The sequence below is a fragment of the Bos mutus genome, chromosome 2 (assembly GCF_027580195.1).
Source record: "Bos mutus isolate GX-2022 chromosome 2, NWIPB_WYAK_1.1, whole genome shotgun sequence".
In the NCBI taxonomy this organism is placed as follows: domain Eukaryota; kingdom Metazoa; phylum Chordata; class Mammalia; order Artiodactyla; family Bovidae; genus Bos; species Bos mutus.
In genome coordinates this window covers 89,206,133-89,224,901 of record NC_091618.1, presented here as the reverse complement: position 1 = coordinate 89,224,901, position 18,769 = coordinate 89,206,133, and the positions used below count along the sequence as shown (strand labels likewise).

Here is an 18,769-nt window from a genome sequence, read left to right as displayed (position 1 = left end):
TTTCCCCATTTATTTCCCATGAAGTGATGGGACTGGATGCCATAATCTTCGTTTTCTGAATGTTGAGCTTTAAGCCAACTTTTTCACTCTCTACTTTCACTTTCATCAAGAGGCTTTTGAGTTCCTCTTCACTTTCTGCCATAAGGGTGGTGTCATCTGCATATCCGAGGTTATTGATATTTCTCCCGGCAATCTTGATTCCAGCTTGTGCTTCTTCCAGCCCAGCATTTCTCATGATGTACTCAGCATAGAAGTGAAAGAAGCAGGGTGACAATATACAGCCTTGACGTACTCCTTTCCCAATTTGGAACCAGTCTGTTGTTCCATGTCCAGTTCTAACTGTTGCTTCCTGACCTGCATACAAATTTCTCAAGAGGCAGGTCAGGTGGTCTGGTATTCCCATCTCTTTCAGAATTTTCCACAGTTTCTTGTGATCCACACAGTCAAAGGCTTTGGCATAGTCAATAAAGCAGAAATAGATGTTTTTCTGGAACTCTCTTGCTTTATCCATGATCCAGCAGATGTTGGCAATTTGATCTCTGGTTCCTCTGCCTTTTCTAAAACCAGCTTGAACATCTGGAAGTTCACGGTTCACGTATTGCTGAAGCCTGGCTTGGAGAATTTTGAGCATTACTTTACTAGCGTGTGAGATGAGTGCAATTGTGTGGTAGTCTGAGCACTCTTTGGCATTGCCTTTCTTTGGGATTGGAATGAAAACTGACCTTTTCCAGTCCTGTGGCCACTGCTGAGTTTTCCAAATTTGCTGGCATATTGAGTGCAGCACTTTCACAGCATCATCTTTCAGGATTTGGAATAGCTCAAGTGGAATTCCATCACCTCCACTAGCTTTGTTTGTAGTGATGCTTTCTAAGGCCCACTTGACTCACATTCCAGGATGTCTGGCTCTAGGTCAGTGATCACACCATCGTGATTATCTGGGTTGTGAAGATCTTTTTTGTACAGTTCTTCTGTGTATTCTTGCCACCTCTTCTTCATATCTTCTGCTTCTGTTAGGTCCATGCCATTTCTGTCCTTTATCGAGCCCATCTTTGCATGAAATGTTCCCTTGGTGTCTCTAATTTTCTTGAAGAGATCTCTAGTCTTTCCCATTCTGTTGTTTTCCTCTATTTCTTTGCAATGATCGCTGAGGAACACTTTCTTATCTCTTCTTGCTATCTTTGGAACTTAGCATTCAGATGCTTATATCTTTCCTTTTCTCCTTTGCTTTTGGCTTCTCTTCTTTTCACAGCTATTTGTAAGGCCTCCCCAGACAGCCATTTTGCTTTTTTGCATTTCTTTTCCATGGGGATGGTCTTGATCCCTGTCTCCTGTACAATGTCACGAAGCTCATTCCATATTTCATTAGGCACTCTATCAGATCTAGGCCCTTAAATCTATTTCTCACTTCCACTGTATAATCATAAGGGATTTGATTTAGGTCATACCTGAATGGTCTAGTGGTTTTCCCTACTTTCTTCAATTTAAGTCTGAATTTGGCAATAAGAAGTTCATGATCTGAGCCACAGTCAGCTCCTGGTCTTGTTTTTGTTGACTGTATAGAGCTTCTCCATCTTTGGCTGCAAAGAATATAATCAATCTGATTTCGGTGTTGACCATCTGGTGATGTCCATGTGCAGAGTCTTCTCTTGTGTTGTTGGAAGAGGGTACTCTGAATATAAGTTAAATAAGCAGGGTGAGAGTATACAGCCTTGATGTACTCTTTTTGCGATTTGGAATCAGACCGTTGTTCCATGTCCAGTTCTAACTGTTTCTTCTTGACCTGCATACAGATTTCTCAGGAGGCAGGTCAGGTGGCCTGGTATTCCCATCTCTTGAAGAATTTTCCACAATTTGTTGTGATCCACACAGTCAAAGACTTTGGCGTAGTCAATGAAGCAAAAGTAGATGTTTTTCTGGAACTCTATTGCTTTTTTGATGATCCAGCAGATGTTGGCAATTTGATCTCTTGTTACTTTGCCTTTTATAAACCCAGCTTGAACATCTGGAATTTCACAGTTCACGGTTCACATACTGTTGAAACCTGGCTTGGAGAATTTTGAGCATTACTTTGCTAGTGTGTGAGATGAGTGCAATTGTGCGGTTGTTTAAACATTCTTTGGTGTTGCCCCTTCTTTAGGACTGGAATGAAAACTCACCTTTTGCAGTTCTGTGGCCACTGCTGAGTTTTCCAAGTTTGCTGGCATATTGAGTGCAGCACTTTCACAGCATCATCTTTTAGGATTTGAAATAGGTCAACTGGAATTCCATCACCTCCACTAGCTTTGTTCATAGTGATGTTTCCTAAGGCCCACTTGACTTCACATTCCAGGATGTCTGATTCTAGGTGAGTGATCCCACCATCATGGTTATCTAGGTCATGAAGATCTTTTTTTTGTATAGTTCTTCTGTGTATTCTTGTCACCTTTTCTTAATATCTTCTGCTTCTGTTAGGTCCATACTATTTCTGTCCTTTATTGTACCCATCTTTTCATGAAATTTTCCCTTGGTGTCTCTAATTTTCTTGAAGACATCTCTAGTCTTTCCCATTCTATTGTTTTCCTCTATTTCTTTGCATTGATCGCTGAGTTAGGCTTTCTTATTTCTCCTTTCTTTGGAACTCTGCATTCAAATGGGTATATCTTTCCTTTTCTCCTTTGCCTTTCACTTCTCTTCTTTTCATAGCTATTTGTAAGGCCTCCTCAGACAAGCATTTTGCCTTTTTGCATTTCTTTTTCTTGGGGATGGTCTCGATCACTGCACCCTGCACTTTGTCACAAACCTGCGTTCAGAGTTCTTAAGTGACTCTGTCTATCAGATCTAATCCCTTGAATCTATTTGTCACTTCCATTGTATAATCATAAGGGATTTGATATAGGTCATACCTGAGTGGTCTAGTGGTTTTCCCTATTTTCTTCAATTTAAGTCTGAATTTTGCAATAAGGAGTTCATGATCTGAGCCATAGTCAGCTCCCAGCCTTGTTTTTGCTGATTGTATAGAGCTTCTCCATCTTTGGCTACAAAGAATATAATCAATCTGATTTTCAGTTTGACCTCAGATGTTCTAAGGGTACAAAAAAAAAAAATCTTGCTTATGCTGATAGCAGTACTTTTGGTTAAAACGTTGCTGGAAAGTTCTAATTGAAGAGTGATTTTGAGAATTCCAATGCCACCTGAGATGAACCAAGAAATGGTAGCATAAAACTAAAATAGCTGGATAATATTAAAACAACAACCAAAATCTTGTGAAAGCATAGGTGAGCTACCAAGGCAGAGAGGATTTGATGAGTAAGATACCAGCTAAACCAACAATGCATTAAGCTTCACCTGACACTCTATACCTATTCTGCCCTCGAGGCATTTGCTAATACACAGGTGAAGAGGCTGAGAGGCCAGGCAGAAAACCCTGCTGGGAGATGGAGAAGCTAAGCAGAGCCTTTGTCTTAATTGGGAGGCACAAACAGGAATGCAGAAGGAGCCGGGCAGCCAGGAGACAAGAGAGTACAGAGGAGGGAGACTGACAGTCTTGGTATAGATTTATAGGTTGGCAGTTATGTACTTCCAGTGCTTTAGGAAATGTCATTCCATCCACTTCTAGCTTCTATTGTTTCTGTCCATATTAAGTGTTGGCAAGGTTGTGCAGCAACTGGCACTCTCACACATTGCTGGAGAGGCTGAAATTGCTACAGTGACTCTGGAAACTATTAGGCAAAATCCAGGAAAGCCAAAGCATGAGTACCGTGTGCCCAGCAACCCCATCTCCTGGGATAGACCTGGTGGAAATGCATATACAGGTGCACCAAAAGACACATGCAAAAATGCTGTGCACGGAAGCAGTCCAGATGCCTACCAACAGTGGAATGCATGGGTTTTGGTACATTCATAGAACGATCTACTGTGCTTCTGTGAGAAAGAATGACTGCTGCTCACAAAAACACAGATGGATTTCACATATAGAAGGTGGGAAAGAAAGGAGGCCATTCTGTATGGTTCCATTTATATAAAACTGCACAACACTCACAACTGTATTACCTGTGGGAGATGGACAGCAATGACTGAGGATCCTCAGTGGCCTTCTGGGCCACTATGACTTCTGTGAGTTAACATGAACAGCAGATACATTGCATGTTCATGCTGTGAAAATTCAACAAACTGCATTCTATGCACTTTCCAGAATGTATGTTAAACTAATTTTTAAAAGTTTGTTTTTAAAACAAGAATAGAAATGCAGACATATATATAGAACAGATGTGTGGACACAAAGGGCAAGGGGAGGGTGAGATGAATTGGGAGATTAGGTCTGACATAAATACACTGTCATGTGTCAAATAGCTAGCTAGTGGGAAGCTGTTTCACAGCACAGGGAGCTCAGCTTGGTGCTCTGCAATGACCGAGAAGGGTAGGATGGGGAAATGGGAGGGAGGCTCAAGAGGGAACCTATCTGTATACGTATAGCCAACATACTTCATTGTACAGAAGACACTAACACAACATTGCAAAGTAATTACACTGTAATAAAAAAAGGTGTTTTTTTTTTTATTTAAAAGGATGAAATCTAAGACTTTCATTTAGCAATATGAAAACATAGATCACCTGAACACTACCTCATTACATAGCAGCCAGAAGTGTTGGATAACAGATAACCAATACCTTTTGTAAATGTACAAATGAACTCTCCAGGAAGCTAGGGAAACCCCAGGAGCCAACACAGAAAAGCACTGAATTCTCTACACTGGTGGGAGATGGGAGGGCTAAGAGATAAAAGATAAGAAGATGCAAAGCCTTGGGTCCTCAAGGGGTGTAGAGGTACAGACTCCTGCATAAGGGCAGGAACCCTGAAGGGCTATGCCCTATGAATAAGACTGTCTGAAAGAGAAAAAAAAAAAATCCACTGTTAAGTAAACAGAAAGACTGTCTGTCTAGCCTGGGCTTGATCTGAAAAAAAGTTGACCATAAGGAAGACTTTCCTGAAAATCTGTAACTGTGGGGCTTGTCTTCAGTTGAGCTGGGGATCACATTTGTATTCCCTGTTTAAACGAGATAACAGATACAGTAAGAGCTGCCAAGGGACACGCTCAGATTTTTCTTTACTTTCCCAGAAAGACAGTGAGCAGCAGAGAAGCTGGAATGAAAAGGATATGTCCCTCTATCTCAAAATTCTGGCCAGACTTTATATCAGCAGAAATTTCCAAGGAAGATTTTGCCCTCAAGGGAGGCACCTGCACTTTATAATTAAGAAGGAACATAAAATCCTTAGCGGCTTAGGTATCTCCCACAGAATAAGCCTTTTAAAAAACCGCAATGTTTTTGACTTGATATTTAATTCTACAAATTCTTAATAAACACTTAAGACAGTCCCTGTCTCAAGGAGATTTTAATCTCTCAGCACAGAGAAAAGTCACAGGCAAATACATGTGCCTCTGAGCACAGAATGCTCAACTCTTGTTTGCCTTCACCAGTTTCTTCAATTGGTCCCTCATATAATATGATCCTTTCCCATTCTGGTTCATAGAGATAAGAAAGTTACATAGATTTATAATGAGCAGTTGATGAAATTAAGGTTATTGCAAAGGAAGTGCTCAGGGACTAAAGCAAGCTGAGGGGTGAACAATGGCGGTCCATGATGGAGGCTGTCCTAAATTCTCATGTCTTGGGAAGGAACATGGTCCCATGAATCTATAAGTGCCAAAGGCAGTACCAATGCAATTGAGGAGAAAGCACTTTTATAACACACATTTCAAAAGTCAGAATGAGAGGAACTTGAAATCCAATCAATCTCCTAAGCAATCTGGGATGTAAGTTTATTCCATAGGGATAAAATTTGATATTTATACAAACTGGGTTTTTTTTCACTTTCAACCAGTTATTTTCATATCAGGTGTTAATTGAACCCTAGTTAAATAGATGACAAAATAAGCCAACAGAAAACAAGGAATGTCTCAGAAGAAACTACTGAGCTGTCCTTACCATGCCTGTTGGTAGTCCTATAGCTGTTTCAATCAAACTAATAAATGGGTGGAAAATGTAGATTTAATGAGTAGTTTTCAGTAGACATATTTTACATTTTGGTGGTGCTAGTGATAAAGGACCCACCTGCCAATGCAGGAGATGTAAGAGACTCAGGTTCAATCCCTGGGTCAGGAAGATCCCCTGGAGGAGGGCATGGCAACCCACTCCAGTATTCTTGCCTGGAGAATCCCATGGACAAAGGAGCCTGCTGGGCTACAGTCTATAGGGTTGCAAAGAGTCAGACACGAGTGAAGTGACTTATCATGCACTAGTAATGATGGCATTATTTTCATTCTTAGAAAAATCTGGAGCAAACCCAGAAAAAAGGTGGATGGTTCATGGGAATCATGGCTGCACAAGAAAGAATCATCTTTCCTCGGGTTATAGCTCCAGTCCTCACTCCTTACCTGATGCTCAAGACCCCACAAAACAGCATGGCTCCTCTGTTCTGCTCCTACCATTCCCCAGCACATTCTGCTATACCCATTTCAGGTCTTTCAGGGTCTGCTGAGCCCACAAGGGCACACCCCATGCCTCTGCTCCGAGTGACTTCCTAGAAGTCACGCCCCCTTCACTCTTCCTCCCGCTCCTTGCTCACCTGTCGGGCTGCAGCCATATCCCCAGCCCATAACACTGTCAGCGGTCACCTCAGCCCCCCAACTGCAATTCTTCCCTTTCAACCCCCATAGCATTTAGTGCCGTGCTGCCTTTGGCATTAGCCTTTGTCCTGCTATTTTTGACATTTGATATGTTCAGATTGTATCTCCTTGGCTAAACTGCCGGCTCCTTGAAAGAAGAAACCTGATTCCTATCTTTCACCATATAATCCCCCAAAGGGTTTGGCATAAGTGGTTCTGTGTCATGAACCTCAGGGCATCACTTTCCATTTAATCCTATGAATTTCAGGATTAAAAAGGGAGAAGGAGAAATTGTGTAAAGACCTGTGCTATATCCAGGTATCTGTACTTTAGAAGGATAGATTCTGACCTTGAAAGAAAGCATGACGATGGAACTTTCTTGTGTCCGGAGAGGAATTCAAGCAGAGTTCTAGCACTCCCTGTCTTCCCTTTGTGTCAGGAATAAACTTGTACACCTCCTGACTCAGACAGGGCCTCTGTGAAATACAGCCCACAGCCCAAGAGAGCACCAGTTCACAAGCCCTCCTTTTCCTCTGCATCATCTCTGCCAGGGTCATCCTGAGAGAAGCACTGTTGGGTTTCCCATACAGTACCTCTGACCAGCGCCAGTGGTTTCAAAAGCTCATCTGCCAGCTTTGTCCCAGCAGGAACCAGCCCAGAGGTTATTGGCTACACAAGCAAATCATCCTGTTTTTGTCCAAAGTCACTGTTAACAGTGATTCTCCAATTTTGCTGCCTATTCGAACTACTGGGGAAGCTTTCAAAAATTCATATGCCTGGCTGCACCCACACCATCTAAATATGAATCTCTGGGAATGGGCCTAGGCATCAGTGTTTTCCCCTGATTTCAATGTGCTGCCAAGTTTGAGAAGCCATGCTTTAACCAGGTCCATCAGCAACCCACCCAAATTCACTCTAGTAATATTAGAAAATACTGCTGATTCTGGAATGAATGCCTGACTGCAGAAGGCAGTGCAGACAGGACTTCTCTTTGATTACTTGGCTGACTAGACACCTAGCTTGTGATTAAGCTGATCTTCAGTGTTTCCATATTTTCTTCTTCCCTGTGGTCTTTTGAAACTCAACTAACATCAAAGTAAACAAGAATCTAGAAATGACAATACTACATTTTGCTCTCTGAGTGGGGAGAGGAGCTCCCAGTGGTTCTTGTGCCTGACTGTTCTTAGAATCAGCTGGGATATTTAAACACACAGATGCAAGGCCCTAACCTCAGAATTGTTGGCTCAGTTGGTCTGGAGCTGTGGTTCTGAATGCCTGACCTCCAGAACAACAGCTTTTGTAACACTGTGGATTGCTTTAAAAATGCAAACTCTCAGGCCCCATCTCAGATCTACGGAATCAGAAACTAGGAAGGAGGGGGAGGTGGAGGTGGGGGCCAAAATCTGTATTTTAATAAGTGCTCCAGCGAATGATGGTCTTGATGAAGTTGAGAACCACTGGTCCAGGAAGGACACAGGTCCAGATGATTTTGAAAAGACCCACAGGTATTTCTGCTGGGCAGTCTGGGTAGAGACTCCTGCATCACATAAATAGCACTGGCTTGGGGAGATAACACCTGCCCTTCACTGCAATCTCCATGCTCTCCTGATGCCCAGTCCTCCAGGAGAAACAGCGTGCCTTCCACCAGGGTGAGTATAAGAGCTCTTGCATTACATTGAAAAAATAGCAGGTTTGGTGTTGGTATATTCAGTCATTTAAACAAGTGAATTAGATCAGCAGGGAAGTCCATCTTACTATATGCTCAAACATTTGTCAATAAAATACCCCGTCTGTATCATCTCCCCATCAAATGAACTGACTTTCCTTCAAACCTAAAAGAGCCAGTTAACAGTGACTCCATGTAAAAATATAACCATCTTATTTGATTCAATAGGATACAAGAGACCTGAATATGAAACATCTACTTCAGTTTGAAACAGGCCTTTGAGTCAAAATTTCATGCTTCCATAGGGCATCCATCTCATCCTTCAAAGAGAACTTAATAGTTTAAAAAGCTCAGGGTTTTTATTTGTGTGATGATGACACTTAGAATTCTAGCTTTCATGCAGTCTCAGGATAGAAGCCTCTGGCAAGATATGTAATAAATGGGATCTTTATATGAACAGCAATTCATATTTTTACTTAAAGGACGTTCCTATGCAATGACTAATGCTTCCAAGAGTGGATTACAGGCTGGTTTTTCTCTTCTTGTCCAGCGTTTGTTGGGCCTGGGGGTAAAAGAAGTATCACTTATCTCTTTTGGAGCTCCAACGATGCTTTATAAGAAAGGGGATAAGCCTACAGATCAGTTTATAGCTCTGACAGTGGCTGGTGATAAGTTACTGATGTGGCATAAAAGATCTACTAACAGCCTTAGACAAGAGAAGTTAAGACTGCAAGCATGCCTCTCTCATACATGCATCACACATGGTCAACAAGGCATTGCACTCGTGGACAGCTCTGGGCAGTCCAATGTGCCTACTGAGAGTTTACCTCGAGGGCAGTAGATGTCGGGAGCCCATCGGTTGCACTCATAATTGTCTGCTGCCTTTTCGCAGGTGAAGCACTTAAATCCACCAGGATATGGTGTGGCTACAAAAAAATCAAGAGAGAAGATTAAGTTTTTAGATTGAGCATAAAAGCCTACATGGTGAAGTGAGAAGTTTTTTTATTTTTTACTTTTATTTGTATTTCTTATTTTCTTTTATTAAAAATAACAATAAAGGATTATTAGATCACAGATTATTTTCAAAGAGTCTGAAAGTGTTAACTGGCAACTAGCCCTATATTTGAGAATTTGTAAAATGCTGGACAAAACATAAAAAAACAGCAATGTAACAGTGTGGAGCCTGTAGTTTTAGGTGTTATATAGAAATGCACATAGGAATTTAAAAAAAAATTTTTAAAGGATTATCAAAATAGCCTGACAGTTTCTTAAAAAACTAAACATGCAACTATCATATGACTCAGCAACTGCACTCCTGGGCATCTATCCCCGAGAAATGAAAATGTACATTCACACAAAAATCTGTACACAAATGTTCACAGCAACTGTATTTGTAACATTGCCAAACTGGAAACAACCCAGATGTCCTTCGATGGGTGAAGGTTAAACAAACTGCAGTACATCCATACCATGGAACACTAGTCAGCAATAATAATGAATATTAACATAGTCAACAACCTGGGTGAATTTCTAGGAAATTATCCTGAGTGAAAGAAGTCAATTCCCCAAAGGTTATATACTGTATGATTCCATTTATGTAACATTCCATTTATGTAACATTTTTTACATGAGAAAAGTTTAGAAGGTGGAGAAAAGATTAGTGGTGGTAAGGAGGCTGGGGATGAGAGTGGTAGGAGAGAGAGGGTCAGAGGGACATGGTGTGAATGAGGCCAACAGAAGGAATCTTTGTGCTACTGAAATTGTCTAGTGTCTAGACTTGGTGGTGGATCCACAAACCTACATGTGATAAAATTATGGAGAACTAAATACACAAAAACACTCATGCAAAAATACACAAACGAACCCGAGTAAAATGGGGAAGTCTGAATAAAACCAGTGGATTAGTGTATTAGCATCACTAACCTGGCTGTGCTATTATTCTACAGCTTTTTAAATGTCACCATTGGGGTGAACTGGGCAAAGTACACATGGAATCTCTACTTATAATTTCTTATAAGTGCTGATGCAGCCATAATAATCTCAGTAAAAATATCAATTAACAAAGGGCACTCTAGGTTTCCTATCATTGACTTTTATATGTCAACTTAAGTAGACATATTAACATGGCAAATATAAATCCTAGGCTCAATCATTAAAACTTTATTGATGTTTGATCATCATTTCTTTAGCTCAATCTAAAATTTTTATCGGGCTGGACATGACATAACTAAGCATCCCGGGGGATAGTAAGTGTCAGCTAGGAGAATAGTCTTTGTCGCTAAAATACATGCTGCCTGTGCAGAGGTGACCCTCCTAACAAGGCCTGGGAGCCCACAGCCAATGCCAGGGGCAGTGTGCTGAAGGCACGGTTGGGGTGTGGGTGCACTGTGGGATCCTAGCTCCAGCCTCAGGGATTCATGATTCCAGGAAGCTCTTCCTAGCCATCCCATCCATTCCCCATCCCTGAGCTGCCTCTTCCTGCCTTCTGAAGGGGCTGTCCTCCAGTACGTGTATTCTTTGCCTTGCACTTGTGTTCAGGTGGGATACACCCATGAGAATCAGGCTCTTAGAGTGCACCACACACCAGGGTCTCCTTGGCATTTAAGGAAGAGGATCCACAAGGAATGTCAGGCTAGGCTGTCTGTCCTATTCCCTGATGTATTTTCATTTGCTGCTTAGTTCTAATCATTTGCTTGCTTTGTTGCTTAGAGTTTTGCCTTTCATAGACAGAACTTGTGTGTGTGTGTGTGTGTCTGTTCTAATTTGTAAAACTACCTGGCCTCTTTGAAAGCTGCAAACATGCAAACACTTCATCTGCAGCAGCCAACTGTTCTTCCTCACAGATGGCTGAGCCTGCATGTCCCACTGGCAGAAATAATCATCTCAGGGTAAATTGCTTTGCCCACATGGAACCAATTAAGTATGTTATCAAAAATAAATGAAGGAGGAGGCAGCAGCTTAAGGCCAGAATTATGGGCCAGATATAACTTTGATTTTCACCTTGCCTAGAATAGCTGCCCATCTTGCTTGCAATATTTCACAGAGCTGACTCTGACAATATCCAATAAGCTAACATGATCAAAAGTTATAAACTGTCTAAAAAAGACAGATAACTGGAACATTTAACAGGCCCATTTGAGAGTTCTATGTTCCTCCTAGTGACTGGTGACTCAAGTTCATAAGCAGAATGATTCTGAGAGCATGGGTTGTCTTAAAAAAATGAGGAATGGAAGGCAGCCTAGCCATAGCCATCCAACCACTGCATTCCCAGAGAGAAAATTTCACTCTGGTTAAACATGCTCTCCCTATCATGTAATTATAATAAAGCAGAAGTCAATTGTTTTGTAAAACTACATATAGAAAATTTTTCTATCTTTACATCCTACTGCCTAGATAGGTGGGTTACACTCAAGTAAAAAGATTCTGGTTTAGGTAAGTACACACCTGAAGAATTTAAAATAGATTCTCATATTCCAAAAGGCATTCAATATTCTTACAGACATTTTAACTAGATTATTTTTATAAATACCATCATTAAAAACCATACAAAGTATTTTAGGAAATTATCCTGATCGGATACATTAAATATAGTTTTGCTACCTACTTTAAGGGATTCAATATATAAAAAAGTGTAACGGGTAGAACGTTGTAAGATTTGAAGTAGAATTATTAAAGAAGGAGTTTTGGAAAAAAAGATGTAAATGATTTGTCAAAGAAGAGCATTTCTCAAAAAATTATCATATTCACCAAGGTTTATGACTGCCAAGTTAACCATAATACTTCAGCTTGCATGATTAATTCACTAGAGTATCCAATTTTATCTGTCTGTCACAGCAGCCAGTAAGATTTTTAGCTGGAATGCTGGATTAGTTATTTCTGGAAACTTTCCCATCAAAGAGATAAATTAAGAACTTGGAACGAAGACTGATGATCCAGCCATTCCAAAAATAAACTTATTGAGAGCCTAGCACTAGCAAGTTGTAGCGTCCCCAAATTTGGATTAATAGAGTCTTAAAATTATCTTTTGCAAGACTAGTGACAATATTAAACACTGCCATTTCTTATATGAGTAGGCCTAGAGTCTGAAATTAACTCAGAGCATATAAAACTTTAAACAGGAATATGAGCTAAAACACTAGGATAGCAACAGACGCTCTGTTTAAAATCATTTAGCTCTGAAAGTGTTTGACAATTAACCAAAGGATCTCATTTTTGGTGAGCTTGGTTTTTGAATCCACAACTTCATATCTGTGTGCATTCTCAACAATGACAGTCTAACATTTACTTTTAGGAACTTGTATTTATATCTTGGCAGGTAGCAGTGATTAGTGAATAATCAAATTCTTTTCAGTGACAAATCTCTGAAAACAGACTCAGCTTTCAGTCAATAATCACAGCACAATGCTATGTAATGGTTAAATTCCCCATCCTGGAAATATTTAGCTAAAAAGCAAGGTCTACAGATGAACAATTATCTCCACTAACTTGCTAACTGATACTGCATCTGATAAAAAAGTTTTGTTTTCTTTTTTTTTTTAAAAAAAAGGACAGAAAGAGGTTCCTAAGAGATGTGCTATTTTCTTCTTTGTTACTTCAAAGCATAACAAAGCAAATAGGGTTTCAAATTGTTGTGGCCCCAGCTGCGAATGAATCTAATTTGGCTCTTGATCACAGAGTTAATAAGCTTAGTACTCTGTATTTCAGGGCATAAGTCCTTGGTCCCTCAAGAGAAGGTGATTGTAAAGAAAAAAAGAAAAGCCAAAGTGCCCAGTTACTCCCTGTAATATAATCTGTCCATTAACTTTCCTGGTCAGCCATAGTTCAACTGCCCATAATTCATTTGTAAGGCATCAGAAAAGATTTCGTCTTTGTTTCCATCTCTTGGAAATTTTGCCTGGATACAGGCCTTAAGTTACCAAAACCACGGTGAGAAGAGAGTCTTGTTTTAAAACGTATACTGATGTATAATGTATCCAAACTTTTATTTTTCATTCTTGCTAAATTAATTACCATCGGTTTTAGAAACTGGATGCAAACACAAAATTTCTAGAAATCTAATAAACTGACCTTCTCTGTCCATGAGGCAACAACATGTTGTCAGTATAATTTAATACCATGAATATATTCCTGATAGAAATGCATTTCCTGGGACCTTTCTAAACAGTCTTCATACTCCCTAAAATTTCCCAGGCAAGCATACTGGAGTGGGTAGCTATTCCCTTCTCCAGGGGATCTTCCCAACCCAGGGACTGAACCTCAGTCTCTGTCATTGTAGTCAGATTCTTTACCTCTGAGCCACTAGGGAAGCCCTCTTGTAAAGTAGAATTATGGAAAATTTTCACTGGCTCACTATCTGGGCGTAAACAAGGCACCTGCAGAGATAGAACTCTGGTCCACATGATTAAGAAAAGCTACAGAATATGCAACCAGAGGATTTCTCTGGAAAGGTTTCTATTATAAGGACAGAAAAGAGGCCAAGAACAGGCTGAAGTCACTTAGAATGTTAAATTCTGCTATTATGTATGAGGTCTAACAACCAAATAAGTAGCTCCATGTCTCTTAAAATGAACACCTGCTTTAAAGGTTTTTATTAGGCTTGTGGTACTTTAATTATGGACTGGGAAGAAATTCATCATTTTTCACATGAAAAAGAAAAAACATATAAATGATGAAAAAGAATGTTATTGAGGACAGTGCCTTAAGTTTGAAAGCCTTTAAGTTTATTTCTTTTAAAGGCTTAGAAACTTCAAAGATTATAGGGAACCATAGAGCAAAGGAGATTAGTCATGGGAGGCTGAACTTTGCCAACCCAGGTTCCAGTCCCACACCTTGCTATCTCTGAGGGCTGTTTGGGGTCTTGGAGAAAAGAGTTCGTGTTTGTCTGGTGTAGAAAACGTGTCTTCTCACATCTCAAGCATCACTGTATTTCTCCTTGGGCAGGTTCTGAGCAGTATCTAATATTAATGGAATCGGGCTCACTCACTGACCCCAAGAAAGCTATCTGTGCCTCCATCTACAAAGGGAGGCGATTATATTAATAATTCAAAATCAAAATAATCCCACACTTCCCTCATCTATTTTTTATTATCTATGTTCTATAGAAACCTGCTTATTTGTGGAGAGATAGCTTTATCTAAATTCAGTCTACTAGGTGCTGCTCAAGGGCAGACAACTATGACCATTTAAAAAAATCCAAGTGTAAAAACAAGCAAAAATACACCAAAAACTTCTGAAATAGTGCAGAGAAATGTGAAGTTAACTCTGCTTTAAAGTGTGCAGAATAAACCAAGTTCTGGGCAAGTGGGAAACATGGACAGGAACTTGAATCCAGCACAAACTTATATTCCTTGTGACCAGTTATGGAGACTCTGAAAGAGAACCCAGGCCAGACCTGTGGGCGAATCAACATATAATGTACCTTATGAACAACTGCCTCTGCCCTTCTCCATATTCCAAAATCACATCAGAAAACTCCATCACTTCTTTCTGTATCAGTCAGTTCAGTCACTCAGTCGTGTCTGACTCTTTGTGACCCCATGGACTTTAAAACACCAGACTTCCCTGTCCATCACCAACTCCCAGAGCCCACTCAAACTCATGTCTACCATGTGGTGATGCCATCCAACTATCTCATCCTCTGTCGTCCCCTTCTCCTCCCACCTTCAATCTTTCCAAGCATCAGGGTCTTTCCCAATGAGTCAGTTCTTCTCATCAGGTGGCCAAAGAATTGGAGTTTCAGCTTTAGCATCAGTCCTTCCAATGAATATTCAGGACTGATTTCCTTTAGGATTGATAGGTTGGATCTCCCTGCAGTCCAAGGGACTCTCAAGAGTCTTCTCCAACAACACAGTTCAAAAGCATCAGTTTTGTGCTCAGCTTTCCTTATACTCCAACTCTCACATCCACTCACAACTATTGGGAAAACCATAGCTTTGACTAGACAGACCTTTGTTGGCAAAGTAATGTCTCTGCTTTTTAATATGCTGTCTAGGTTGGTCATAACTTTTCTTCCAAGGAGCAAGCGTCTTTTAATTTCATGGCTGCAGTCACTCTCTGCAGTGATTTTGGAACCTAAAAAACTAAAGTCTCTCACTGTTTTCATTGTTTCCCCATCTATTTGCCATGAAGTGATGGGACCACATGCCACAATCTTAGTTTTCTGAATGTTGAGTTTTAAGCCAACTTTTTCACTCTCCTCTTTCACTTTCATCAAGAGGCTCTTTAGTTCTTCTTCACTTTCTGACAGAAGGGTGGTGTCATCTGCGTATCTGAGGTTACTGATATTTCTCCCGGCTATCTTGATTCCAGCTTGTGCTTCATCCAGCCTGGCATTTTGCAGGATGTACTCTGCATATAAGTTAAATAAGCAGGATGGCAATATGCAGCTTTGACATACTCCTTTCACGATTTGGAATCAGTCCATTGTTCCATGTCCAGTTTTAACTGTTGCTTCTTGACCTGCACACAGATTTCAAAGGAGGCAGGTCAGGTGGCCTGGTATTCCCATCTCTTGAAGAATTTTCCACAGTTTGTTGTGATCCACACAGTCAAAGGCTTTGGAGTAGTCAATGAAACAAAAGTAGATGTTTTTCTGGAACTCTCTTGCTTTTTTGATGATCCAGCAGATGTTGGCAATTTGATCTCTGGTTCCTCTGCCTTTTCTAAATCCAGCTTGAACATCAGGAAGTCCACAGTTCTCAGTTCACATACTATTGAAACCTAGCTTGGAAAATTTAAAGCATTACTTTGCTAGCGTGTGAGATGAGTGCAACTGTGCAGTTATATAAACACTCTTTGACATTGCCCCTTCTTTGGGACTGGAATGAAAACTGACCTTTTCTAGTCCTGTGGCCACTGCTGAGTTTTCCAGATATGCTGGCATATTGAGTGCAACACTTTCACAGCATCATCTTTTAAGATTTGAAATAGCTCAACTGGAATTGCATCACCTCCTGTAGCTTTGTTCGTAGTGATGTTTCCTGAGGCCCACTTGACTTCACATTCCAGGATATCTGGCTCTAAGTGAGTGATCACACCATCGTGGTTATCTGGGTCATGAAGATCTTTTTTGTATAGTTCCTCTGTGTATTCTTGCCACCTCTTCTTAATGTCTTCTGCTTCTTTTAGGTCCATGCCATTTCTGTCCTTTATTGTACCCATCTTTGCATGAAATGTTCCCTTGGTATCTCTAATTTTCTTGAAGAGATCTCTAGTCTTTACCATTCTATTGTTTTCTTCTACTTCTTTTCAATGATTGCTGAGGAAGGCTTTCTTATATCTCCTTGCTATTCTTTGGAACTGTGCATTCAAATGGGTATATCTTTCCTTTTCTCCTTTGCCCTTAGCTTCTGTTCTTTTCTCAGCTATTTATAAGGTCTCCTCAGACAACCATTTTGCCTTTTTGCATTTCTTTCTGTATAGTGAGCTCTTTTTAATCAGTCCATGGCTCTATTCAATTAACATAGGTCAGGTCAGTTCAGTTCAGTCTCTCAGTCATGTCCAACTCTTTGGAACCCTACAGACTGCAGCATGCCAGGCCTCCCTGTCCATCACCAACTCCCAGAGTCTACTCAAACTCATGTCCATTGAAGTTGGTGATGCCTTCCAACCATCTCATCCTCTGTCATTTCCTTCTCCTCCTGCCTTCAATCTTTCCCTGCATCAGAGTCTTTTCAAATGAGTCAGTTCTTTGCATCAGGTAGCCTAAGTATTGGAGTTTTAGCTTCAGCAGCAGTCCTTCCAATGAATATTCAGGACTGATTGCTTTTAGGATGGACTGGTTGGATCTCCTTGCAGCCTAAGGGACTCTCAAGAGTCTTCTCCAACACCACAGTTCAAAAGCATCAAGTAACATAGGTCACCTGAGTGGAAATTTTCCATCAATTTCTAAACAGCACAGATGGTTGCCCCTCGTGTGCTATTCAAAGGTCATCCTTCAAAGATCCCATTCTGAAATGGACTTTCCAAACATGGTCCCATTTGGGACTTCCTTGGTATCCCAGTGGTTAAGAATCTGCCTTCCAGTGCAGGGGACATGGGTTTGATCTCTAGTCTGGGAAGATCCCACATGCAGTGGAGCAACTGAGCCCAAGAGCCACAACAACTGAGCCCATGTTCCTAGAGCCCATGCTGTGCTATAAGAGAAGCCACTGCAAAAAAAAAAAAACCCAAGTTACAACAAAGAGTAGCCCCCCTTTGTCAGAACTAGAGAAAACCTACACACAGCAACAAAGACCCAACACAGCCAAAAAGAAACAAATAAACAGAGGTCCATCCAACACCAGCACTGACACATCATACCTCTGAAGCAGAAGCAGTGGGTAGGTTTGTCTGGTTCTTGATCACTTAAATCAACCCCTTTTAACTTTCCTTCCTACTCTGTGTACAGTCACAGCCTCAGAGAAGGCCAGGCATGGGTCTGTTATGAGGCCTAGTGACTTCTGAGTCTGCCACTGAAGCAGACAAAGAATCCCACAGAAGCTTTAAGTCCTGGCAATCAAACATAAGAGACCGGAACCTAGGCCTTTTTTTTTTTTTTTTCCTCACCAACTCCAGTTAAAAAAAGCATGGCTGTGACCCCATGAACTGTAGCCCGTCAAGCTCCTCAGTCCATGGACTTCTCCAGGCAAGAATACTGGAATGGATGGTTATTCCCTTCTCCAGGAAATCTTCCTGAGCCAGGGATTGAACCAGGGTCTCCTGCATTGCAAGCAAATTCTTTACCATCTGAGCCATTAGGGAAGCCCTTGGAGAAAATAACACAATGCAATCCTAGAAAACAGAAAAACTACCAAAGCACTCTCTTTTCATGAATGTTACTAAAATAAACTGCCTTGCAAAAACAAGCAGCCAGATAAGCTTTCCACACAATTAACTAGTAGGCATCAGTCTATACTGGTGAGAACAATAAATCTAAAGAAACTACTAGCTGCCAATCAAAAATATATTTGGAGTTAAAAAAATTAGTGATGCATATTTAGCATTCTCAGTTTACTATCTGAGTCAATTACAATAGCATAAATAATAAGCATCTGATTTCATGTTATGTATGTGCCTCAGTTCAGTTCAGTTCAGTCGCTCAGTCATGTCCAACTCTTAGCGACCCCATGAATTGCAGCACGCCAGCCTCCCTATCCATCACCAACTCCCAGAGTTTACTCAGACTCATGTCCATCGAGTCAGTGATGCCATCCAGACTTCTCATCCTCTGTCATCCCCTTCTCCTCCTGCCCCCAATCCCTCCCAGCATCAGAGTCTTTTCCAATGAGTTAACTCTTCGCATCAGGTGTCCAAAGTACTGGAGTTTCAGCTTTAGCATCATTCCTTCCAAAGAAATCCCAGGGCTGATCTCCTTCAGAATGGACTGGTTGGATCTCCTTGCAGTCCAAGGAACTCTCAAGAGTCTTCTCCAACACCACAGTTCAAAAGCATCAATTCTTCAGTGCTCAGCCTTCTTCAC

At 40.8% G+C, this 18,769-nt stretch overlaps 1 protein-coding gene across 1 annotated transcript in view; it reads right to left on the bottom strand.

The window, feature by feature from the left end:
- LYPD6 (LY6/PLAUR domain containing 6) overlaps positions 1 to 18,769 on the bottom strand; it is a 133,382-nt gene that overhangs the window by 16,982 nt on the left and 97,631 nt on the right. The window contains exon 3 of the mRNA XM_005895064.3: positions 9,138 to 9,236. Within this exon, the coding sequence (XP_005895126.1) occupies positions 9,138 to 9,236 (99 nt within the window). The remainder of the gene's footprint in view (positions 1 to 9,137; positions 9,237 to 18,769) is intronic.